Source organism: Thalassophryne amazonica, chromosome 1 (genome assembly GCF_902500255.1).
Source record: "Thalassophryne amazonica chromosome 1, fThaAma1.1, whole genome shotgun sequence".
NCBI classification, from domain to species: Eukaryota; Metazoa; Chordata; class Actinopteri; order Batrachoidiformes; family Batrachoididae; genus Thalassophryne; species Thalassophryne amazonica.
This window is the reverse complement of record NC_047103.1, coordinates 155800224-155826959: the sequence shown is the minus strand read 5'-3', so window position 1 is coordinate 155826959 and position 26736 is coordinate 155800224. Positions and strand designations below refer to the sequence as shown.

Here is a 26736-nt window from a genome sequence, read left to right as displayed (position 1 = left end):
TTTAACAAGAGATTTTGTCATGGAAAGCCGAGCGGAGGCTTCGCGTGTCACGACTGATTTGCTGATGGAGCGAGACAAAGGAACACCTCCGTTTTGGTCTCACAGGATGGCTTTGAGATGGCGTTCAGACAGCTGTCGGTGGTTTTTCCATCGAGTGATTATCTGAGAAATTGTGGATGTGCTTGGACATGCCAGAACATGTCCCGTGAGGCTTCATCACAGCGTTGCTTTGCGCCATGCAGCACCATCGTAATGCGCGGAATTCCTCCGCACGTCTGTCTCAATGTGCCAAAAAAGTGCTGATGTCCACGTCTTTTCACAATTCCTGTGCTAGTCAGACGACGTCCCGGTTTGGAAATGGACGGCACATTCCACTGTTACAGGAGTTTTTGTCATGGAAAGAGGAGCGGAGGCTTTGCGCGTCGCGGCGGTGCCGCATGGCGCACAGCAACGCCGTGATGAAGCCTCATGGGACATGTTCTGGCATGTCCAGGCACATCCACAATTTCTCGGATAATCACTCGATGGAAAAACCACCGACAGCTGTCTGAACGCCATGTCAAAGCCGTCCTGTGAGACCAAAACGGAGGTGTTCCTTTGTCTCGCTCCATCAGCAAATCAGTCGTGACACGCGAAGCCTCCGCTCGGCTTTCCATGACAAAATCTCTTGTTAAAAGTGAAATCTGCCGGAAAATCGCTGATGTCCAGCTCTTGTGATAACCAGAGAAAGTGCACACGACGGTCTCGGATCCACAGAGCCATCCGTTTAGAAATGATCCGGTGGTTTGTGGCTTTCGATGGCGGCACGGAGCGTGGCGCGCCGAGCGTCCTTAAAGCCGTCCTTAAAGCTGTAGTAACAGTCCTTATTCTCTGTGAAGCCCGTAAAAGTTTCACCGAAAGCCAGATAAATTTTTCAAATTGTTTCCACCACTCCTCACTCAAAGCCTGCTTACAGGCGAATGACGCAACCGACAGGCATGGAAAAACTCACGCATGCGCACGAGGGTTCAAGCTTGTCTGACGCAATCACACGTGATTCAAATCCATATGGTTTTTGAAAAAAATAATAAGGTCGGATACGTTTCTAACAGACCTCGTATATTACTCATTTTCACATTTCCTGTTAAGCCCCTTTCACACCGGGCCCAACGTAGAATTGCGTACTGCAGCACACCGTCTATGCTGAGAGTCTTGGCTATTTTTGGGCGTTTCTGACTATTTTTGGATTTGCCTTCATAATTTACCTTAAAAAACTGATTACCTGGCCTTATTTGGTGTCATTTTTTCAGCACAACCTCAGCTGTGTGACTTAACATTTTTCTTTCATTCTGACATACTGCATTAAAAAATGCAGTTCGATCATCTTCATGTAGTTCCAAAAAAAGAGAGAGACTTTACACAATGTTCCAAGACGCCTGATTATTTTGACAGACTAAATAAATAAAAAACTACACCACACACTAACTACACACACTAAAACACTCTACCACACACAGTAAAACACACTCCAAGCACGGCCAATATCACATCTTTCAAAACTGTTTGCGTCTGCTTTTCGCTCCACACAAAACCACAATTTCCTTCTCTCTGCAACCAAATTACGTGGCTTGGGGATCACTGTTTATTTGGTAATATATTTTACACCAGTGATAAAGAAAAATTTTGTGTAATTTTTTTTTTTTTTTTAACTTCTTTCCAGTCGCAGACAGAGACACGTAATAAAATTCCGTTCGCAAAAACGCACGCACGCACACAGACAGACCCATCCAACCCACACACCCACGTGGGTTTGTGCAATGTCACCAAACCCAAGTGGAGTTGGTGAATGTGATTGGTTAGCTTCTGTTTTTTCCACCAATGGTAGCACCCCTTTCTGCTGCTGCAGCTGAGGGAGTCCTGTTTCATTCCAACCCTCTCGCTCGTCCATGTGTGTGACTGCCACATGTAGCTTTGCTTCACTTTTATTTCTCTCACAAGTGCAGCAAGTTAAGTAGTCCATTAACTCCTTCTCACGGACCGATCTCCAGCGAGACGACATTTCTACGTCCAGGTCAACTCCACACGGATGGATGGCCAGCAAGGGGACATGCCAACATCCACTTCTCATGCATGTAACACGCACGCCGTTACCAGCGGCCGCTCCAGGCACTTAGGTTTGTGCTAGTTGACTGACTCAAACGTTGTTCAGGAAGAAAAACAACACTGGGTTTCTTGCTTTTACAGGGACGTGTCACAGCTCTGTGGATCAAACCTGTTCTCACACGAATGTTCGCTGTTTGCTGCTGATGGCTCATGCTCAAAGTCACATGCTTCTGTGATGTCACCACTCACTCTGTTCACATCTTCTTTACTCCACTTGACGAGCTGAAATGTTAAAAAAAAAATCTTTTGCGCATAAATGTCGTGCTACACGGCGCGATCTCATCAGCAACACGATGTGCAGCTCGTCAAGTGGAATAAAGAAGTGAACAGAGGAAGTGGTGATGTCAGCAGATCGCATCAGAGCACAGCTCGTCTGAACATTATAACAATACGTTAAGTCTGTTATAATCATATTTAACAGCTGCATGTGAGAAGGAAAGAACACACAAGTGTTTTACCAAGCCATGACCAAGGGTGCAATTTAGAAGTAGAAATTGGGGGGGACAAAGTGCAAGGCCCATAGGCCGGGGGTCTGGGGGCCGCTTTAGGCCCCCAGAAGTCAACGGTTTCTAGATAAGCTCAGATGCATTCTGAGCATCCAGAACAATAATTTTAATGTTTTGAGAAGACCATAAAGTGGACACCATTTGACTTATGCAATTTGAAACTGTGGATATAAGTACTTTATTCTGAGAATAGCCAGCACTGATTTTATTAACATCCTGGTGTAAATAAGGTGTAACCACATGTGTAGAACTCAAAAAGAATGATGGGTTGAGTTTTCATTAAAAAAAAAAAACAACTGCAATGTGGTAAAATGTATTCATAAATATGAAAGAACAGGCTCTTAATAATTATTAACTATCGCATACTGTATTTTTTTTCTCAAGATTTGTTTTTGCATGAGTTTGAAAAAACAACAGATCATAAGTTTAGGATAATTACTTATCATGAATTTAATTTTCGAAGCGGCACTAATGACAACACTCATACTGAACATAATTTCGCTTGCATAGACTGATTTTGGAGATCAAGCAATAATTGCAGATGGGCTTTCTGAGGTCCCAGATAGCTTTTCTGATTTCCTTTTCTAACTTTCAGAATTTAGTAAATTAGCATATGGTCCATTGATACTTATGTGCAGACACTAGTCCCTAGAGGCAACTATTTTTGGTTTCAAATCTGGGCAAATGCAGTCCCAGAAAATTCCGAATGTGATAAACAAGAAACAGGTGTTGTAAACAAGTCAGTGCTGCTAAAAATACAAACTTGCAGAAACAAAGATATTATTCTGATATGGTTTGCACATAAGACTGGCATAGCATGTTTCAAGTACACACATATGTCAGAAGGTGGGGGGGCATACCATATTCTGTCCCCCCTGGTTTAAAAGGTGGGGGGCATGTCCCCCCTAACCCCCACCAAATTGCACTCATGGCCATGACAATGTAAACATGACAAAAAAAACAAAAAAACATTTACCTTTTTAGACTGTCAAAATGCTTTCTGCAGCTTGTTAGGCATGCACATGCGTGCACACGCGAATGGCTGACGCTAGAGTGTTCCTCTGTGATTCAGGAAGTGATTACAGCCGTTTTCAATGGCCAATTTGCAGAGAAAACGATTAATCCAACACAAAATTATTTTATATACAAAGCGTCCTAGAGGAGGAGAGGAGGTGTTACTTTCAAATCTTCCTAGCTCTCTTGCTAGCTCTCCAGGACTACCAACAATTGCTTTAAGATTCAGGCCTTTCTAGGTATATTGAGATGGGACACTGCATCTCAGCTCCAAAATGCCTGACACAGCTAGAAAGAATCTTAATGACTGACTACGGATGGAAATCCTTGGAAATAAAAGTTGCGATAAAGTGTGTAATTCACATCGGCCTTTCAGAGTTGGATGGACGTTTGGCATCACTTGCTTCATGGTCCTCTGTTTATCACCAACTAAGAACAGAGTGTTTTTCTTCTTGCTCTGAGTGGAAATGAGTAATGCGGTTTCTCATGCCTGCCACATTTACAAAAATAAAAGCTTTGTTTGACACACCTCGTATACAGTGTGGCTCTTGACCAAGTGCTTTCCCTTCAGCTTCATATAGAAGCAAAACTGCCTTCATACACTAGCTTTTACTCAGAGTGCGTTGGATTCCTCACTCAGCCATCTTGTCTTCTTGTTCTCCGATACGTACATGTCACAGGCTACCCAGGTGCTGCTCTTGCTCACTTCAGAGTTCCGCCTTTTGCAGTCCGACAACATTAAGTTATCAATACACCTCATCACTGTTAGGGTTACAGCGTACTGTATGCATGTGTCAACCCAAAGATACCCGGATGCACAACAAGGAGGCTGAGCAGTTTACGCCTTACCCAATAGCAAAAAAGACGGGTTTGTTAAGAAGGATGTTTGTCGCAATATATGCAGACATTGCACACATGGACATTGAAAGACATTTGCTGGTCTTTGAATGAAAGAAATATCATGATAAATAACTACAAAAAAAGAGAATTAGTTGTTTGCTAACAAGGTTAATAGCTTAGAATTCCACCACAAGAAGCCAACAAGGAGGACAAATCCAAACACCAATCAGTTTGAAGTGTTGCGAGAACATTTTGTTACTGCAGATTTTTGTTTTAAAAACAGTTTGAAATGCCGACCACTCCTGACTTATTCCGACTAGCATTTTATTTATTTTTAATTCAAGCTTTATTGTCTCGACGTCCTCAAGAAACTGTTTAGTATACAGACAGCGCAGCGTGCAGACCTGCTGTACCTGGTGGGGGTGGAGGAGTCTGGGTCTCTGCAGGGCCATCTTCACTCTTCAGAGGATCCACACGGTGCTTCCTTTTCAGATACAGCTTCCTGGTCTTCTTCTTGCGATGCTCACCTGAGGTGGCTATACACACACACACAGACATTGTGGCTGTATGACCCAGGGGTTATATTCTGATTAGAATGCTAATGACAACAATATAAGTAGCAGTGGCATTCATCTGTTTAAACTAGACTGAATAAAGAAAATTTCATTTCCATCTGCCGACACTTCATCTTTTGTCACAGAATTTCAACACAAACACCTTTAAGTACACAACATTTTTATCCCTCAACAGATCATATAATTGTGCTCTTCATGTATAATTAACTTTATATATCAGATATGCATTACTCAAAGCTTTAAAAAAAATACATAACAGGAGGCTCCTACATATAAATAGAACCCTCCTCAGAGTTTGAAGTATTGTATGTTGCAGTCTCTGGGTGTATGTTTAACTATATGGTTTCATAATAAACATGGATAGAACATCTTACTTTATACCCATATGGTGCAACACTGAAACATTTAATAAGCAAAGTCTTTCCCATCGGCAGAGGGAAAAGTTTGAATCTTTTATCCTTAATATTATGGCATCATTTGTACTGGAGTAAAAACCTAATTTTTCTTACATATCACATTTTAATTTTTATTAATAATTATTACAGTAACTATTTATATAGGGCTTTCCCGGGAATCAATACATTAAACAATATGAACTCAAATAATGAAAAAATAAATTTCAATAATAAAAAGTACATGACAACAGTGCACAAAATTCCAAAATGAAAGAGACAATATAGGAATAAAAGTGCAACTTATGATCCTGTGTGATTTCCCCAGTATTTGAACAAGTTGGTAAAGTGTTTTTCAAATAACTGAAATACAATGGAAGTGAATGCTTGTAACAGGATTAATCAAAATATAACGCAATACTAATATACCCTCAGATGTACGAACATAAAATAGGACACAGAATGTGACCTTTTGACCTCTTAAAATAGGTCAAGATTAGTCACCTTTGTACTTGTCCAAGGTCTGTGTCCCAAGAATGTTCCCTGTGAATTTGAAGACCCTGGCACACACAGACAGACCTACTGATGGATGGATTGCCTTTGCAATACACGATGGCCGTATTTTGGCCTTGGGTAAAAATGACTAAAAAAAAAAAAAAAAAACAAAAAACAAACAAACAAACAAACAAAAAAAAAAACTTTTTGCTTTGCACCAACACCATCTCAAAGGACTCATCCCACCCTGGCCACTCCCTGTTTGAGCGACTGCCATCAGGCAGACGGCACAGGGTCATTAAAGCAAGTACAAAGAGATTGAAAAACAGTTTCTACCCAACTACTGTCAGAGCTTTGAATGCCACTGGAACCACATAGCCAGGTGACATGCCACAATATTTGTCCATGTGCAATTTCCATTGACACTGAAATATCCACAGTTTTGTACATACCTTTGTCTTTTTTTAATATGCAATCTCTTTTTTGCTACTATGTACTTAATTTTTTCCTTTCTTTTTTTTTTAAATTTGCACTTTGAACACACCTTTTAACATTCTGTTAAATTTTATGTTTATCTTCTTTCCTTATCCAAACCTTTTCAGTCTGCATGTGGTTTACATTTGCACTGAAAGGCTTGCACCTTACTTTTTGTTGTACTTATTAAAATTACAATAAAGAATCTGAAACAGAATAAATGGAGTGCTTTGATATGGTGTTTCTCCATTTGATGCAGACCCTCAAATCAAATGGTATACAAATAATGAATGTTTGAGTTCAATGGTACGAATATTTCATGAGATGAAAGCTTCACTGAGTTGAATGGTATGTTCCAGCTTTCACCAAATTAAATATTCCTTCCATTGGAATAACTTTCATTATTTGTTTTATATAATGGCTAAAACAGATCCTTGTCATTTGATATTTTATTAATTTATAAACAACAGAAAAGGGACTTACATTTTGGTGTTCCACTGCTGCTGAAGTCCAACACAAATTTTAAATAGGAGTCCAAATTGTGACGTGTAGTCTGGTGATGCTGTGCACTGACTTTGTACTTACAAAAAAAAAAAAAAAAAAAAAAAAAGTGTTGTTCCTCAGTCCAGCCTAAAAATATGCCAGCTTTTCATCTGAACAGCTCTTCATGCATCTAGACAGCTTACAGTGGAGTGGATTTGTGTGTGTGTGTGTTACAAGAACTAGTACCGTCAATAAGCGCAATCAAATTGCCGTCCCGTTTGTGTCATTGTTCCACGCACGCACATGCTCACACAACCGGGACAGCGCTTGCGCGCACGTGTACTACCAAAAAAAGACTGTGTACTTCATCAGTGCAGTAAAAAAAAAAAAAAAAAAAAAAAAAAAAAAAAAAAAAATCATGTCACAAATTAATCCAGCTTTTCATTCTAACGTCCTGCTAACAGCCTCCAGACAACTTACAGCGCAGTGGATTTGTGTGTGCAGTGTCTGCGTGCACAGAGTGCAATTGTATCAAACATATGGAACCAAATTGCACTCTAAATGCAACGCAACACAAATGGGACAAATAATCCATGTCACATGACATACAAAGCACCAATCAAATGACAAGGATCCACTCAGCCGTTATATAAAAATACATTTTTTTTTATATTATTATTATGATAATTTTCTAATAAATGTGCATCCAGTGACTTTTTACAATTAAAAAAGTCAGCATGTCCAAAACATATTCATATACTCAATTCTCCACTGAGTGGGGGTGGGTGGAGATATACGCTCTATATTGCAGTCCAGTTTGCATTTCTCCAAAGCACCTTTTTCAGTTTCATGCTTAGGCCACTGAGGACTCACCTGAACTACTGCTCTCATGCAGTTGTTTTGCGTTACTTGGCTCTTGCTGGTTGTCATCTTCATACTCCTCCTCATCTTGATCATCTGCCCTTGGGCTACTGTTCCTGCCCTCTTGGAGCTCGATTTGTCTGTTCCCATTATCTTTATCCTCATTCTGAGTTAAACATGAAAGATTATAAAAATCAAAACTTTAGAGGCATCTGCAACAAAATTCACTATACTTATATGTCAATAACAGATTATGTTTTGTGGAGAAGACCACCAATACACCAATTAGATCATCATCCTGCCTACATACCTCAGCGATCACACTTCCTATTGACTGGAAGGGGTTGAGCATGCTGTCATCATTGGGCTCCTCTTTCTCGGTCTGCCTGCCTTCACGTTCTGCCTCTTCTTGTTCCTGCCTTTCTCTGTGATACCAACAAACTTGATGATACATGAACTGCCCTCAGTGATAATGCATGACTCATGGTTCAATAAAAAGTACATTTCACAAACTGATGAGTGAATCATTCAATGGAAGTTGGCCCATTCAAAATTATTGTAGTAATTTATGTTTTTTGTGGCTGTAATCAAAGAAATTCATAATTTTTTGCTTTAAATTCTTCTGAAAGCAAAATGAACTTTTTTATTATTCCACTTGATGTGATAAAATGTTGCTTCAGTCTTCAATGTGTCCTTACCTCTCTTCTCGTATCTGGCGCACTCGTTCTGCTCTCTCTTTCTTGTCTTGCTCTTCCTTTGCACGTTGCTCAGCCGTGTCTTTCTGCACACGTTCAGTAATGGCCTCATAATCTATGGCAATGTTGTTGAGGAGCCAGTTTAGACCCCTTTTGATGGATTTGTCTAATTTCTTGCCATAGCCCAGTACTGCTGAGCATGGCTCCTGCGGTGGAAGCAGATAGAGAAGATTAGAATTTACAACTCAAAACATTTCAGCACTGAGAAATGCAAGCTTGATTTTATTAGAATCTCTTGATCATGCCATCTATGCTTTGGAAGATTCTGTCATGCCATAAAATGTCAGTTTCCACTGCTGGATTAATGTACACAATGATAAAAACCTAGGTGTTAGAGAAACAATTTTGAAACAATGGTCACATGTTCACTGTATATACGTAAAAACCAGCATGTACACATCACCAACGATAATTCCCAGGTTAAATTAGGTGCTACTTCACTCTTGAAAATATTGTAAGAGTACTGTTAAATATTCCATTCATCTGATATTATTGTTGGTTTAGTGTAGAGGGCATTACAATAACACTGCAGGTATGAGGTGATGCATTAGTAGCCAGACACATTTATAGTATCATATACTGTCCTCTACCATTAATACAGATTGAGGCAAATTTATTAACTTTGCATGACGAGAACCAACTACTGTACAAACCAAGCCTAGCTTTTCTATGTGCTGGTGACCAGAATAAACCCAGTACCCTTAATGTCACCCAACAGCAGTTCAGCAACAGGTGCAGAAACACTTACAATCTGACAAAGACACCTGTTCTCATTAACAAGCTTCTCGAGTGACAAGGTCTCAATGATTTCTGCTTCAGCCAGTGCTCCCTCATGGTCTTGTTTGTTGGCAAGCCTAGTAACCAGACAGAGAGAAAAGGAGCTGTTAGTCATTTTCATTGTGAAACAACCTGAAATTTAAATAACTATGTTTTATTTTTTATTTAAACCTCCTAAACCAAATCCCTGTCCTGTGACTCAAATGGCAACAGGTTCAAATATCTCACCTTTGTTGTTAATTTTAACATTGCAGTAATTGTAAAGGAAGTGACCAAACTCAGTCAGCAGTTGCTCTGTTCTTGCTCAAAATTTGTGCTGCATCCAAGACTTCTCACAGTAACACAAACAAAAAAAAAATGTCTAACCTGTCCCACAGATGAATATATGTCTCGATAAATAATCATACATCTGGTGTGCCATAAGGTTCAGTGACTGATCCCAGAGTTTTTCACCTTAATGCAGTTGCCAATGTCCTTTTTCACAGGGTAGCAATCTTTCCAGACAGATATATTTGAGGAAACATAGTAGACATTATAACCAAGGTGACACTTTGATAAAAATGAAACATATGTAGCTGGGGAAACCTGAGTCGATGTTCCTGTAAACCGATACCCTCAACTGTAAATGTAGTTTGTGTCTTTCAAACTGTGCAGCTACACTGACCCGTTCATTCACTGTTTATACTGACTTACTCCAATTAAGGGTCACAGGGGGCTGGAGCCTATGCCAGCAGACACAGGGCGTGAGGCAGGGTACACTGTGGACAGAACACCACTCTATCACAGGGCCACAAACAGACACACAAACACATTCACACATGCACGCACACCTATGAACAATTTAAAGTTTCCCACTCACCTAACCTGCATGTGTTTGAAGTGGGAGGAAGACGGAGCACCCGGAGAGAACTCACACAAACATGGAGAGAACATGCAAACGCCACACAGAAAGGCCCCAGGTGGGAAGTGATCCCAAGACCTTATTGCTGTGAGGCATAAGTGCAAACCACTAGCAACTGTGCTGCTGCAGCATGCCTTCAAGTGTAAATGTACTTTGTCTTTCAGACTGTGCATTTTAAGTAAGCAATTACTCAGACACCTCCACAGCCTTTCCTTTTTCATAACTTTCTTGTTGTTTCTGCCCACGTAATGCTACCCTTGAACTTTTCCACACACTTTAAATTGTCACCTCTGATATTTTAATTACTTATGTATTTTGTTGCATAATGTTCCTTTCAAAGCATCATTTCCCAGGCAACCGGGTGCCTCTCAAGACCTCCTAAAGCTGCCAAAACACTCACACTAGTACAGGTTTGCCAGCGATGCGTGGATGCTGGAGGACCTCAGCCATGGTTTCTCTTGTCTCCTGGATGCGTTGGATGTCGCTAGAATCCACCACAAACACCACACCATGTGACTCTGAATAGTAGTTCTTCCAGATGCCCCGGATTCTCTTTCCTCCACCTAAATCAAAGATGGTCACCTCAAATTTGCCCTGTTTCAGGTCAACCTTGGAAAAACCCACTGTAGGGGCCACATCGACAGGATTATCTAAAAGAAAATACAAAATCTTCATGACAACAATAAATCATTCAAAACACTGAAAATGCATGAACATAAATAAAGATTTGGCACCTCCTTGGATCCCTCGGACTGTAGCCGTCTTCCCTGCATTATCTAATCCCACCAACACCAACGTCACTTTCCTGTAAGGCAAGGAAAATAAATTACACAATACAACCTGTGTAGCATTAGGTGTCATGATCCATTTGAAGAAACAGATTAGGCAATCCAAATCTGAATGACCAATACAACCACAGATGTACAGTGAATGGAATCAGTCAGCAGTCAACAAAACGAAACTGCAGCTGCCCTGATAAATCAACATGCCATAACTTTAAAGCAGAACGTCTGCACCAACACAAGCTTTATTTGCAAAACTTGGTCAGTTGTAGAAACAGCAAATTTGTATTTCTGTGCTTTTTCTTCAGGGAATATGTCAAAACATACATATTAGAATCAAAGTGTAATTAGCCTGTTGTGGTTCGAATAACCTATTTATTATTAGTTATCTACTTTTACAGCAAGTGGTTAGTTAGTACGCTTACTTCTCCGTACAGACTGGCTTTTGTTCTAGATCACCTGTGCCCCATTCTCCATGTACAATATATCAGGAGTTGAATCACGGAAGGGATCCAGCATAAATTTTGTGCCAAATACACGTGGGCTCAAACCTGATGTGCTGTGGTGACCCAATGCAAAAAAATGGGAGAATGCAGAAGTAATAAATTAGAAAAATCAATAGGGTTAATAATTGTTTAGGTTATAAAATATCACAAAATTTCACAGAACAATTCCTTTTTTGCCTGACTAATAGCCTATAAGTCAAACATATTTAATTTACCCTGACATTAATACAAATACACACAGAGAGAGAACCATAGACTGCTAGAAGCACTTATTTAATATATGGAATACGATAAACTTGATGAATTTTCTATTAGTTGGCTAATGGATCTGGTATTTCAGCAGAAGTGGTGTTAATGCTCACTAAGTTGTTTAGAAAACCACTTCAGAAATAAACGTGCTGTGTAACCCATCAAAGCAAACTGATATGGATACTGTATTTTCTGGAGTACTTTATTTTTTGTAGTTTGGAAGGACCTCCGATTTATACTCCCATGTGACTTACATGCCAAAAAAAAAAAAAAAAAAAAAAAAAAATCACACTTATTAATAACTGAGTATCTTATATCTGACTTTCCCAGGAATCAAGGCATTAAACAAAATATACTAATAATAAAAGAATAAATCCCAATAATAAAAACTACAACAACACAGAAAAATACCAAATTAAAGAGCTGATCATACAGAAAAATTGTACAATTTATATTCCAATGTGACTTATGCACCGGCACGACTTGTACACCAAAAAAATATGATAAATATTTCAATCCCTGAAAACTGGATAGCAAACTACAGACAAGTACAAATTATGACAGAAATTAACTGAAAAGAAAAACTGAAAAATAATGGGGGGCACATTTCAAATTGGTTGGAGTCAACAGAGTGTTTATATTCTATCTCTATTCATATACTTAACTTTGACACTTGCGTCGCAAAGATATCAAACGTACAATCCACGTAACAGTTCTCTGGAACCAACTGGCCATCAGAGCAGTTCCTCAATGAATAATAAAGCCAAAAATTTGAGACACCTGCTAGCCCTCTTCTTTGGCTAACCCATAACTGTCTGTCTAACACCTCAACTGTCTTGCAAGTCTAAAAGAAAGAGATCCACTGACTGTGGGATTATATGAGGATTTCTAGCTAAGTCCAGAGGATCAGATCTCTCAGATACCATGTGGGTTAAGCACTGTGAGATACATTTTGCTACTTCACATTCAGGCTTTTAAATACTCTGTTTCAAAGGGCAAAGGGACTATCAGCTAAATCAATCGGCCAGTTGGCAGATAAAAATTATGATGTCTCGTTCAATGAATGCATGGCTCAAGGACTGTTAAAATTAATACAGCACAACAAAGTACACCATACCAGTGCTAATCAAATATGAATTTCACAAAATTACAATATGTGGTGAAGTACCACATGTAGGACTGACCAGGAGATGCCATGCCTGAGGCTGAAGCAGCACACTGCAGTCTGCATTTTGGAATAAACTGCCACAGTGACAGGCCCACTGACGGTATGATGGATGGACGCTGGCCCTGCACCCCAGGCCGCTGGATGACCCCCTGCCTGCAGCTTAAATGCTTGTGTGATCATCTCAACAATTCCACCTTTTTTGCTTTGATTTCCTGTTTTCTGTTTCTTTAGCTTTGTAAAACTTTGTAAAAACCATGCAACTCTTAGAATGGCTTAAGCAGTGGGCCACCCCTCTGAGTCTGGTCTGGGATTACCAGCATTTTTACACTACTCCTCTATCTACCAAGCGCTGCCAAATGGCAGCACTACACTACTCCTCTATCTACCAAGCGCTGCCAAATGGCAGCACTGGGGTACTTTACATCTCATTAGGCCACATTTTGTTATGTACATGGGGGCCATTAGATCAGAATATGCAAGTGCTGGAAAGCCAGCTCACAACACATACTCACTCTGTTGACTGAGAGACGCAGAGATGGCTAAGCTTTTATAGCACAGAGCATATAAGATATTTTGGACATCCAGTGTGGGCAGCAAAGTACTGTGCATATGACAATAAAGCTTTGAATCTTGAATCTAAATTTCTTCCACTAAGTGTTGTGTTTTTTGTAACAAGTTCACAGAAAGGAGATGTGGCAGTGCCAGGTGCGTTCAAACAAACTAGGTCAAATGTCACCTGGTAACAATAGAAATAATAAGAATATAGAAATAACAAAACATTAGCATAATAACTACTGAAGTAATAGTGGTACAAATATCATTCCTAAAGCTATGGGTATGTCTTTATGGTCAAAGAATCTGATAAAGTTGAAAAGTTTATTTTATTCTTTATAACTAAACATCTGTTTTTTCTTATGTACTTGGGTTCTGTCTTTAGAGTTACTTCTTACAAATGCAACAAACTATTTTTTATTTTGCTGACACAAAGAGGATAAATGCGCAAGCTGAATAAGGTGCTACTGTGTATTAGCTCATGAAAGGGGGTCGTTGAGATGTAAATCCAGGGAGTGCCATTTGGCAGCGCCTTGGGATTTAAAGGTATAACTGCCATTTGGCAGGTCCTTGGGATTTAAAGGTATAACTGCCATTTGGCAGGTCGTTGGGAGTTCCAGTGTTAAGGTTTCTTCCTCAGCATCATCAGGGGGAGATTTTCCTTACCACTGTCACCTGTGTGCTTGCTCTAGGGGTTGGTAACGTTAGACCTTACACGTGTTAAGTGCCTTGAGGCAGCTTTGTTGTGATTTGATGCTATATAAAATTAAATAAACTGAAATTAAAGTGGATAATACAATAGGGTACACAAGTATATGGACAATGATACAATTTTTGTTATGACTCTGAACACCAAAACAATGGAGGTGAAATTACATAAACAAGATGTTGAAGTATAGACTCTCTAAAGGTTCTGCTGTGTCTCATAGGTTTAGTTTTTCAGGCTAATGGCTTGCTTCACTTGCATTAACACATCTTTGATCTCATGCCAAATTCTAATGAACACCTACCAAATACACATTCAACACATTGAATCAACTCTAGTAATTTGTCAATGAATAATGAGGAACAGGCCATACCTAGCCAGGAAACTGTTTATCAGTCAATTGTCCACTGCTGATTTTTAAATCCATTGTAGAATGTACAGAAGTAAATTTGCAAAAACTGTGTCACTGTCCAAATACATACCTGACTGTATTTAATATGTAATAAGTTACTGACTTCAATTATATAGACACACAAAGGAGCCCTGGTCATTAAAATACAAAATATCTTCAGTGCAACAGGAGATCCTAGTAATAATAAGGCTGCACTATGATGCTAAACAAAGCTAAAAGCAAAATAAAAAACAGAAATGATATGAATATAGGATTTGTTAAATGATAGAAAATGACTACGGTCACTGTGTGGGCGTAATGTGTGCCAACGTTACGCACATCCCTATTCACAAAATGCTTGGGATGATGTGTAAAATGTACCTTAATTCAAAACAGAATATAATGATTTGCAAATCATATCAACCCTAATATTCATTTAAAATAAACACACACACACTCACACACCATCACAGATGTTGTCTTTTGAAGCTAATGTTAATGAACGAACAGATTATCTTTTCCTGTTTGGGTGAAAGGCAATGGTATTCCTGCCCTAAAACCTATTTGGAATGTTGACAGAAAACTTGAAATCTTTTGTAGGGCACCCTCTGCTGAAGTTTAAAGTGAGCTGCCACGGTGCACAAAATAAAGTTGAAAGCAGGATTGAGTAGGTCTGGCTACAGGTACATTTCCCATTTCACTTCTAGTCTCTAGCTCTGGCGTCCCAACCAGTCAACCACGTCAACCATCATTGCGGTCGACTGGTCAATCACCGGCTGAGTTCGAGTCAATAGCATGACACAGGTGGTATAACGACATTGTTGCAATAACGATTGATGCAGAAGGTGCAGCACTGCACCAACAGGATGCCGGCTGCCATTTAAACCCATAAAAGAAGAAGAGGGCTCTTCTTTTCTTCTATGGTGCAGAATACAGAGGACGAAAAATGAAAATGAGAAAAAATGTTTTGAAGCAACATAACAGCTTAAAGAGCCTAAATAAGTTAACTGTGAACAAAATGGTATGGAACGTTCAGAAGTCAGTATTTTTATTAATTTATTTTTTGTGCATTGTTGTGAACGAAAATAGTGAGCCGTTAGCTCAGTTAAACTGTGACTTAATTCTGCGATTTACTGCTGTGTTAAAGATATGTCCGGTTTGGGATTTTATTTTTCATTTATTTATTTATTTTTCATGCATTCATTGTTTGTAATGTTTACGAAAGCAACACGGAGCCGTTCCTGTAACAGTTTATAAATATAATACAGAGATAAACTGTGACTATTAATACTGTGATTTACTGCTTTTGATAAAGATTTTATCAGTGCTTGGGGGTGTTAGTTTTTTTTATTTATTTACTTTTCCTTATTCCGTGTGCAGCTGGAGACTGCTGCACACAGACGTTAGGTGGCTCAGCAGAGGTAAATTTCTGGAATAGTTTTCTAAATTGTTGCCTGAAATTTCTGAAACATTCAAACCATGCTGAATATGCATAGCTTTTGGATTTAGTCTTTCTGACTTCTTGCCTCCTCTCAGTGCCAGAAGTCCAGCTAAGGTAGGGACCAAGTTTTCCAACTTTAATTAGGCGTTGTGTAGCTGTTTGTTGTTGTGTTGTTACAGGCCAGTTCTAGGCCTACTTGTGCTTATTCTTTGCACCATGCAGATTTACTTCAATAATGCATTATTATTGTTCAAACTTTCTTTGTGCCAGGAAATTGTATTGTATTGATGCACAATAAATTGCGGCTACGCTATGGCTTTCGATATGGCTTGGTAGATCTTGATACACTGTCAACTTTTTTGGGCCACCCTTTGTTGTGAGTAATAAATACAAAGACCATGACACTCACAAAATTTATTTTTGATAGGCAAAAACTGCCTTCACTTGCCACTTAGTTTTACCCTTAATGTATCCAAAAACAAAACACTACTTTATAAGGGGGATGTCTTTATGCATAAAATATGGCTAAACTGCTGCAAATATAATATAAATAGATAATAATATTAATATTATATATATAAAGATTTCTTCAAAATTAATAAATATATGCTGATGCATATATAAACTATAATCCAGAAAACCGGCTATGTAATGTGTGAGTGTCTTATATAGTGATATGTCCTTTGCCATACGTATTAAAGGCACTGCACTGCAGTGGTTTGAATCATATTTATCTAATAGATTACAATTTGTTCATGTAAATGGGGAATCTTCTTCACGGACTAAGGTTAATTATGGAGTTCCACAAGGTTCTGTGCTAGGACCAATTTTATTCACTTTATACATGCTTCCCTTAGGCAGTATTATTAGACGGCATTGCTTAAATTTTCATTGTTACGCAGATGATACCCAGCTTTATCTATCCATGAAGCCAGAGGACACACACCAATTAGCTAAACTGCAGGATTGTCTTACAGACATAAGGACATGGATGACCTCTAATTTCCTGCTTTTAAACTCAGATAAAACTGAAGTTATTGTACTTGGCCCCACAAATCTTAGAAACATGGTGTCTAACCAGATCCTTACTCTGGATGGCATTACCCTGACCTCTAGTAATACTGTGAGAAATCTTGGAGTCATTTTTGATCAGGATATGTCATTCAAAGCGCATATTAAACAAATATGTAAGACTGCTTTTTTGCATTTAAGCAGTATCTCTAAAATTAGAAAGGTCTTGTCTCAGAGTGATGCTGAAAAACTAATTCATGCATTTATTTCCTCTAGGCTGGACTATTGTAATTCATTATTATCAGGTTGTCCTAAAAGTTCCCTGAAAAGCCTTCAGTTAATTCAAAATGCTGCAGCTAGAGTACTGACGGGGACTAGAAGGAGAGAGCATACCTCACCCATATTGGCCTCTCTTCATTGGCTTCCTGTTAATTCTAGAATAGAATTTAAAATTCTTCTTCTTACTTATAACGTTTTGAATAATCAGGTCCCTTCTTATCTTAGGGACCTCATAGTACCATATCACCCCAATAGAGCGCTTCGCTCTCAGACTGCAGGCTTACTTGTAGTTCCTAGGGTTTGTAAGAGTAGAATGGGAGGCAGAGCCTTCAGCTTTCAGGCTCCTCTCCTGTGGAACCAGCTCCCAATTCGGATCAGGGAGACAGACACCCTCTCTACTTTTAAGATTAGGCTTAAAACTTTCCTTTTTGCTAAAGCTTATAGTTAGGGCTGGATCAGGTGACCCTGAACCATCCCTTAGTTATGCTGCTATAGACTTAGACTGCTGGGGGGTTCCCATAATGCACTGAGTGTTTCTTTCTCTTTTTGCTCTGTATGCACCACTCTGCATTTAATCATTAGTGATCTCTGCTCCCCTCCACAGCATGTCTTTTTCCTGGTTCTCTCCCTCAGCCCCAACCAGTCCCAGCAGAAGACTGCCCCTCCCTGAGCCTGGTTCTGCTGGAGGTTTCTTCCTGTTAAAAGGGAGTTTTTCCTTCCCACTGTCGCCAAGTGCTTGCTCACAGGGGGTCGTTTTGACCTTTGGGGTTTTTACGTAATTATTGTATGGCATTGCCTTACAATATAAAGCGCCTTGGGGCAACTGTTTGTTGTGATTTGGCGCTATATAAATAAAATTGAATTGAATTGAAATGATTATAAATACAACTGTCATTTCTGTTCAAATATTCAAACAGTTATTTAAAATTATAGAAATAATTCATGGAAAAATAAATGTATAAGCTTCAACAAGTAATATTTGTCATCCACTTGATACTGGGGCTTAGTAAATCACTTTCTACACTGATTCACTGTGCCCCGGGTGCATTTGATACACGAGTCATGTTATCAAATAGCTGATAGTCTGGAGAAGACATAACACATGCTCATCAGTTGGACGGGGTAGTCTTCTAACTAATAATTTTTTGGGCCACCTTTTCTTTGTTGTGAGTAATAAATACAAAGACAATGACATTCACAAAATTTACTTTTGATAGGAAAAAACTGACTTTAGTTTTACCCTTAATGTATCCAAAAACAAAACACAAATTTATAAGGAGGATGTCTTTATCCATAAAAATATGGCTAAATTGCTGCAAATATATATGAAGTTTTGCAGATATAGCTACTGATTCACTGTGCCCCGGTTTCCCCTAATTATGTTTCCCTGGGTAGTATTCTATATACTTGTCTAGTAGCCTTGTTTTGAAGACAATGATTGATGGTGCAGTGACAAGTTCATCAGGTAGCCCATACCACCATGGTATGACCCGATTGCCTAAGAAGGGCATTCTTTTGTCACCATTTGTAGTGCTCCTTTTTAATCGTAAAGTGGGCCCTCTGGTCTTCATATTCATATGTGCATGAATGTGACAACAGGCAGTTTAATTAACAATATAGTTCATAGGCCACATACACTACATATCAACAGCAATGGCCTAACTTTGTGTAGTGATCTCCTTACAAAAACAGAGAGTGAAAAACAGAAAGTTGAGTTGACTGGGGATATTGACACCTATTCTTTGTCAGTGACAAGGCTTTGATGAAGTAAAATTGCCAAAGATAAAATTTGGTGGCATTTCTAAAATTATACCCTTTAAACTCATGGTGAAAAGTAATCTCCACATCATGAATTAAAAGAAATAAAAATCTAAAAGCCAAAATGATGGTGTGAATAAGTAAGTGCACTCTTATTATAACACATATAAACCATCAATTTTAGTGTTCTTCAGACAAGTCAGGGGATGGATGCATTAACATTTTCAAGTTACTGATCACATCTTGGACTTTATTTACAAGAGTTATGAAGAAACATAAACAGTATTGTACTCTATGGTAAATCTGTGTGGAGTGACATATGAACATTCCCTTGTACAACCTAAGGGAATGTTCATACGTCCATTCCCTTAGCTTGTCTGAAAAAGACTGGATGTAAAAGTGATGGTTTATATGTGTGATACTGAAGGGTGTGCTTACTTTTTCACACCATCACTTTGTATTTTTTTTAAATCTATGAAATAGATATTACATTTCACTGTGAGTTTAAAGGGTATAATTTTAATATAAAAAGCCTTGCTGTTTCTTTTTTTATTGTCATAAAAAATGAATACATGTAAAGGCTCAAGGGGTTCACAAACATTCAAACAGCACTGTGTCTGAATGTGACCACGAATAAAGCAGTATTTTACTGATGTAGTCTGTGAATAAATTATTGTACAGATTTGTACCTTTTTGCACCAAACAGTAGTTTAACAAGAAAAGTAAACAGGGGTTGCAGCAGTAAAATGCTTAAATTACAAGGCATAAACATACAAACAAATGAACAAAATAAAACTGCCTTATTTTTAACATGTTAAATGCTTTTTCGACGGTTATGAATTGATGTGAGCTAGTCGGAGAAGATGATCCAATATCAAACTGGTTAGCGTGCCCACGAACAAAAATAAAATTAACAGTTATTAATGCAAAGTGACAAGACTTTATTGTAGAATATCACCAAACTTACCTGACAGGCTCTCGCCAGCGTTTCAGCCAAGAGCAACAGTTCGCCATCAGGCCGAACATCTCTATTTGTAATCAAATATTCATTTGCCCAGGTGTCACAATACAATAACAGTCAGTCTTCTCGGGAACTAAATTAGTTTACATTAATAATTGTTGTTGACAGTGATGCCCAAACTGATAAGCGAAGGAGCGTTTGCATATTATCAGTTTGCAGAACTAAATCTGTGTCCCGTTAGCAACAAGCTCAATCAAGATTTAACGCTAATTTAGCTAACGACTGCGATAGCTATTGCTTTCCACTGTGAACGCAAATGCATATTAGCTTCTACCCCAATAAAAGCTCCGCTTATGAGTAAATCAGTCTACTGCAGCGAAATTACAGATTTTGCTCATGAAACGTTACCATTAGCACTGATGATACGACTGCTATCAGAGCTTCGAACCATGTGTCGAGCTGGTAGGTCCTGTGTCGTTTCGTGATTGTGACGTAAATGAAGCAAAAAAAATATCGCTGGCTTTTTAAAGCAGACATATAAACATAAAAAAAATCCGCTACCAGGTGGAAGCTTTTAAATGTAAAACTGGCTTCTTATGCTAAGATAACGTGTGTGTTTACTTATAGACTGCTGGTTTCTTGCTACTGACCAACACATATCATATGCGCCATGTTGTTTCGAACCGTGGATTTTAATCCATTTGCTTGGAAAGCTTCAACGTTTCAACGAGCTGTTTTGTTTACGTCGTCCCCTTTCGCTGCTAGGCTGCAGACGTATTTACGTCAATTTTACGCCGTAAACTAATCTCTGAATTTACTTGATAAAATAGCGCCCCTGTTATGGAGCTAAATCAAGGCCAAAAGTTTTGTAATTTGAAAATAAAAAAAGTTTGAAAAAATAAATTTTGAAACTGAAAATTCAGTGTTTGTTCTTGAATTTTATAATCATTTAAAAAGTATTATTAAAATAAAAATAAGTGTAAGATATATATTTTTCAGTTTAAATAAATTTTTGATTCAGCTCTGGAATTCTTTTGATCAAATTTATTTTCATTCATATTTCTTTTTTTCACCTTCAGATCTTTTTTTCATTTTCAGTTATTTTTTCAGTTTCAAACTTTTGGCCCTGTTCTGGCGTGGGAGGGCGTGGCTTCGATTGAGAGGGGCGTGGAATTGTGAGTGACAGCAGACCAATCACTTCTCACATGATGTTGCATTCAGGAAACGTGGGTCCTTTGATAGATAGTGACTCTGCTGCCATCTCCATCGTTTATTTACTACGCGACTGGCGCGTGAAAGAAAATAGAGAGAAAGAAAGCTTATTACGAGGCTTTAAACTCTCAAGATAAAGCTGTTTATTGTGATCGATGTGTAGCAGTTGGTTCAGTGGATCCGTACGAGGGTCTATTAGAAAATTATTGGACCTTTTTATTTTTTGCCAAAACCTGATGGATTTGAATCACGTGTAATTGCATGAGCCAACCTTGAACCTTCGTGCGCATGCGTGAATTTTTTCACGCCTGTCGATTGTGTCATTTGCTTGTAAGCAGCCTTTGTGTGAGGATGGGTGTAGTCTCTCGTCGTTTTTTCTTTGCAAGGAAATGGCGACAGCCAGGTGGAAACCATTCGGAAGATTCAGACGGCTTTCGGTGACGATCCTGTGGGCATCACACAGATTAAGGAGCAGTACAACCGGTTTAAAGATGGCCGCACAACGGTGGAGAGCGAGCCACGCTCTGGTCGGTCATCAACATGCTGAAATGACCAGATCATTTCCAAAGTGAACGCTGTGGTGATGCGGGACTGTCGTGTGACTATCTGAGAAATTGCGGAAGAGGTGGACATCAGCACTTTTTCGGCACATTCCACTGTGACAGAAGATTTTGGCATGAAAAGAGTTGTAGCAAAATTCATGCCAATGGCTTGGGCATCAAGCTGATGGCGGAACAAAAGCGCCACCGTGTTGAAGTCTCACAGGACATGTTGTGACATGCTCACCTCTTTCACCATTTGTAAGATTCAGATGGCTTTCGGTGGCTTTTCAGTCGTGTGACTATCCGAGAAATTGTGGAAGAGGTGAGCATGTCACATGTCCTGTGAGACTTCAACACGGTGGCGCTTTTGTTCCGCCATCAGCTTCATGCCAAAGCCATTGGCATGAATTTCGCTGCAACTCTTTTCATGGCAAAATCTTTTGTCACAGTGGAATGTGCCGAAAAAGTGCTGATGTCCACCTCTTCCGCAATTTCTCAGATAATCACACGACGGTCCCGCATCACCACAGCGTTCACTTTGGAATGATCTGGTCATTTCAGCATGTTGATGGCCGACCGGAACGTGGCTCGCTCTCCACCATTGTGCAGCCGTCTTTAAACCGGTTGTACCTCTCCTTAATCTGTGTGATGCCCACAGGATCGTCACCGAAAGCCGTCTGAATAATCCGAATGGTTTCCACCTGGCTGTCGCCCAGTTTCTGGCAAAATTTGATGCAGTCGTGCTGCTCCAGTCGTTCCGCCATTTCCTTGCAAAGAAAAAAACGACGAAAGACTACACCCATCCTTACACAAAGCCTAATGACGCAATCGACAGGCGTGAAAAAATTCACACATGCGCACGAAGGTTCAAGGTTTGCTCATGCAAGCACACGTGATTCAAATCCATCAGGTTTTTGAAAAAAATAAAAAGGTCCGATACTTTTCCAACAGACCTCGTGTGTACCGGATAGTGAATTTAATGACGATGTAACAAAGTGGCCGGCAGTTTCACAGTGTAACCAAGCAGACCGCCGGTAAATCCAAATCCCAAGCTGGAAGAGTGCCCCGGCTACAGGTGGTGTTTAGAAGCCTCGCCGTTACAGGCCCGGCACTGAAGCGCTGAGAGAGATCCACCGCTACCAGAAATCCAGCGAGCTGCTGATCCACAGGTCCAGGTCAGCCTCGCCGGCCTCCTGCAGAGCATCACAGCAGAGCTCTGAAAACGGAGATCGGTCTTGAAGTCCTGAGCGATTTCTCTCACCAGGTGCTGGAAGGGCAGCTTGTGGATCAGCAGCTCGACGGATTTCTGATAGCAGTGGAGTCCGAGCCTGTAATGGCGAGGCTTCTTCACACCGCCGGTAGCTGGAGCGCTCTTCCGGGCGGCTTTGGATTTACCGGCGGTCTGTTTGGTTCTGGCCATATTAAAGCTTTCTTCAGATCTGCTGAGCCAGGTCTCTCTGTGTGTCACTTAGAAAGCTCGTAACACTCCACTGCTTGATGGACAATAATGGCTGGCAGCCTGTAAAATGAGCGACCTGCCTCATTTTCATGCAGCGATGCTGTGCTGCATTCACGTCTTGGGACACAGTTTTTTTTTAGGTATAGGCATTAAACTTTATAATCTTGCATATTTTCCAGTTTTTAAACATCAAAAATGACCAAGAGTGGTCTAGAATTACTTGCAATAGACGTCTTTAGCATCACTTTATTTACCGGTATCAAGACAATACAGTGGAGAGAAAGTGTTAAGTCATTATCTATCAAAGTACCCACGTTTCCTGAAAGCAACATCATGTGAGGACGGTTTGCTCTCCTGTCACTCACATTTCCACGCCCCTCTCAATCAAAGCCACGCCTTCTCATGCCAGAACAGGGCCAAAAGTTTGAAACTGAAAAAATAAGATCTGAAAGTGAAAAAAAGATCTGAAGGTGAAAAAAAGAAATATGAATGAAATAAATTATTTAATCAAAAAATTACAGAGCTGAATCAAAAATGTATTTAAACTGAAAAATATATATCTTACACTTATTTTTATTTTGATAATACTTTTTAAATGATTATAAAATTGACGAACATTGAATTTTCAGTTTTCAAAATTAATTTTTTCAATCTTTATTATTTTCAGATTACAAAACTTTAATTTTCAGTTTCAAAATTTATTTTTTCAATCTTTATTTTCAGATTACAAACCTTTTGGCCTTGATTTAGCTCCATACCCCGCCGACTAAAACACGCATTACACAGGTGTGCTGTGTCGGTCTTTGCTCAATCTGTGGCGTTGCACTACTGCCATCTTGTGGAGATATTATCAATTTCAATTCATATTTCTTTTCTTGTAAACAGTTCACAACTTCTCTCCTAAGTTACCGTTAAATTAGACCTGTAACCACCAGCAGGGACACAGACAGCGTTAGTAACAGGAGGAAATCAAATAAGTATTTCCAATTTAATCTTTATTTAACCAGGTTTGTCCCATTGAGATAGAGATCTCTTTTGCAAGGGAGACTGGACAATTATAAAGTTTCCGATTCATCTAACCTGCATGACTTTTAGAGCGCCTGGAGGAAAGCCACACAAACTCCACACAGAAAGGCCAGAGGTGGGAATCGAACCCATGACCTTCTCACTGTGAGGCAACAGTGCTAACCACTAATCCACCGTGCTGCCATTTACAACAATCAGCAATATGGAAGAAAATAATACAATTATGCACAATAAAAAATGGTCAAAGAGGCTGATCTCAAAAGCACTTCTCTTTTCATTTTTGTTAACTTTCGCCTAAAATACAATTTTCCTGCAAATAATGAGCACTATTTTATAGAGTCTTCAGTTAGGTAGGAGTTTCCTCCAGTTGAAACCGCTCCTTATGTGATTCCTTTTCAGCTGACTGTCATATTGAGTTTATGGGGCAGTCAAGTGCTCTGTAGGGAAAGCCGGGCACAGTGGATCAGAAATGTTGTTTTGTGGCAGCATAAACACATTATGCAAAGGTTTAGGTCATTCTATTGTGGATTTAATACAGCAAGTTATTGTTTATAAGGGTGTGATATTTATGTCTCCCCAAGTGTAATTTATAGGTGTTTAAAATCAATTTTAAAATTTTTTGATTCACTGTGCCCTGGACACAGTGAATCAACTCAGAATATAATGAAAAAACACGATTATAAAGATTTCTTCAAAATTATTAAATATATGCTGATGCATATACAAACTATAATCCAGAAAACCGGCTATGTAATGTGTGAGTGTCTTATATAGTGATATAAGTCCTTTAGAAATGATTATAAATACAACTGTCATCATTTCTGTTCAAATATGACAACAGTTATTTAAAATTATAGAAATAATTAATGGAAAAATAAATGTATAAGCTTCAACAAGTAATATTTGTCATCCACTTGATACTGGGGCTTAGTAAATCACTTTCTGCACTGATTCACTGTGCCCCGGGTGCATGTGATACACATGAGTCATGTTATCAAATAGCTGATAGTCTGGAGAAGACATAACACATGCTCATCAGTTGGACGGGGTAGTCTTCTAACTAATAACAATTTTTTGGGCCACCTTTTCTTTGTTGTGAGTAATAAATACAAAGACAATGACATTCACAAAATTTACTTTTGATAGGAAAAAACTGACTTCACTTGCCACTTAGTTTTACCCTTAATGTATCCAAAAACAAAACACAAATTTACAAGGGGGATGTCTTTATGCATAAAAAATGGCAAAACTGCTGCAAATACGAGGTCTATTAGTATCCGACCTTCTTATTTTTTTAAAAAAACATATGGATTTGAATCACGTGTGATTACATCAGCCAAGCTTGAACCCTCGTGGGCATGCGAGAGTTTTTTCACGCCTGTCGGTGACGTCATTCGCCTGTGAGCACGCCTTGTGGGAGGAGTGGTCCAGCCCCCTCGTCGGAATTCCTTTGTCTGAGAAGTTGCTGAGAGACTGGCGCTGTGCTTCATCAAACTTTTTTCAGAAAGTGTGAGGCACATCCGAGTGGACACCATTCGACAAATTAAGCTGGTTTTCGGTGAAAATGTTAATGGCTGATGAGAGATTTTGGATTGTTTCTATCACTGTAAGGACTTCCCACGGAGCGGGACGTCGCGCAGCGCTCCGAGGCGACGTCGTCATCCTGTTTCAAGCTGAAAACCTCCAAATTTAAGCCTCTGTTGACCCAGGACGTCGTGAGAGAACAGAGAACTTTCAGAAGAGGTCGGAATCAGCAGTTTATCTGGACATTCCACTGTTAAAGGAGATTTTTTTAATGAAAGACGTACGGACGGATTGGCGCGTTGGCTCGCAGCCGGCGCGGCGCGCCCGCCACAGGAAAAACACCTCCGTTGGAAGCCTTAAGGACAAGTTGGAACATGCCCTGCTGTTAAACAATTTCTCAGATACTCACTCAACTGAAAGCCACCAACAAGCCGCCCTGGATTTTACAAATGGTTATCAACACAGAGGTGTTTTCTGTGGCGGGCGCACCTGCGCCGGCTGCGAGCCGACGCGCCATCCGCTGCACGTTCTTTTATTAAAAAAAATCTCCTTTAACAGTGGAATGTCGGATAAAACTGCTGATTCGACCTCTTCTGAAAGTTCTCTTCTCTCACGACGTCCGGGTCAACAGAGGCTTTAATTTGGAGGTTTTCAGATTGAAACAGGATGACGACATCGCCTCAGAGCACTGCGCGACGTCCCGCTCTGTGGGAAGTCCTTTACAGCGATAGAAACAATCCAAAATCTCTCATCAGCCGGTTAACATTTTCACCGAAAACCAGCTTCTTAATTTCTCGAATGGTATCCAATTGGATGTGCCTCACAGTTCTTAAAAAATTTTGATGAAGCACAGCGCCAGTCTCTCCGCAACTTCTCAGACAATGAAAATCCGATGAGGGGGCTGGGACCACTCCTCCCACAAGGCGTGCTCACAGGCGAATGACTGTCACGACA

General features: G+C 39.5%; 1 protein-coding gene across 3 annotated transcripts in view; it reads right to left on the bottom strand.

The window, feature by feature from the left end:
- The window catches only part of arl13b (ADP-ribosylation factor-like 13b), a 29466-nt gene extending 9006 nt beyond the window's left edge, over positions 1–20460 (bottom strand). The window contains exons 1-8 of one of the 3 annotated variants that reach the window (XM_034177105.1): positions 20026–20460; positions 10950–11020; positions 10616–10865; positions 9286–9391; positions 8481–8683; positions 8093–8207; positions 7795–7948; positions 4916–5038 (exon numbers count right to left, since the gene is read on the bottom strand). In XM_034177105.1, coding sequence (XP_034032996.1) covers positions 4916–5038; positions 7795–7948; positions 8093–8207; positions 8481–8683; positions 9286–9391; positions 10616–10865; positions 10950–11020; positions 20026–20084 — 1081 coding nt within the window. In that variant the 5' untranslated portion in view covers positions 20085–20460. Of the gene's footprint in view, positions 1–4915; positions 5039–7794; positions 7949–8092; positions 8208–8480; positions 8684–9285; positions 9392–10615; positions 10866–10949; positions 11021–12416; positions 12535–20025 lie in introns of those variants that run through there. The other 2 variants (XM_034177099.1, XM_034177113.1) reach the window with 2 other exon arrangements.
- Positions 20461–26736: the final 6276 nt, after the last annotated feature.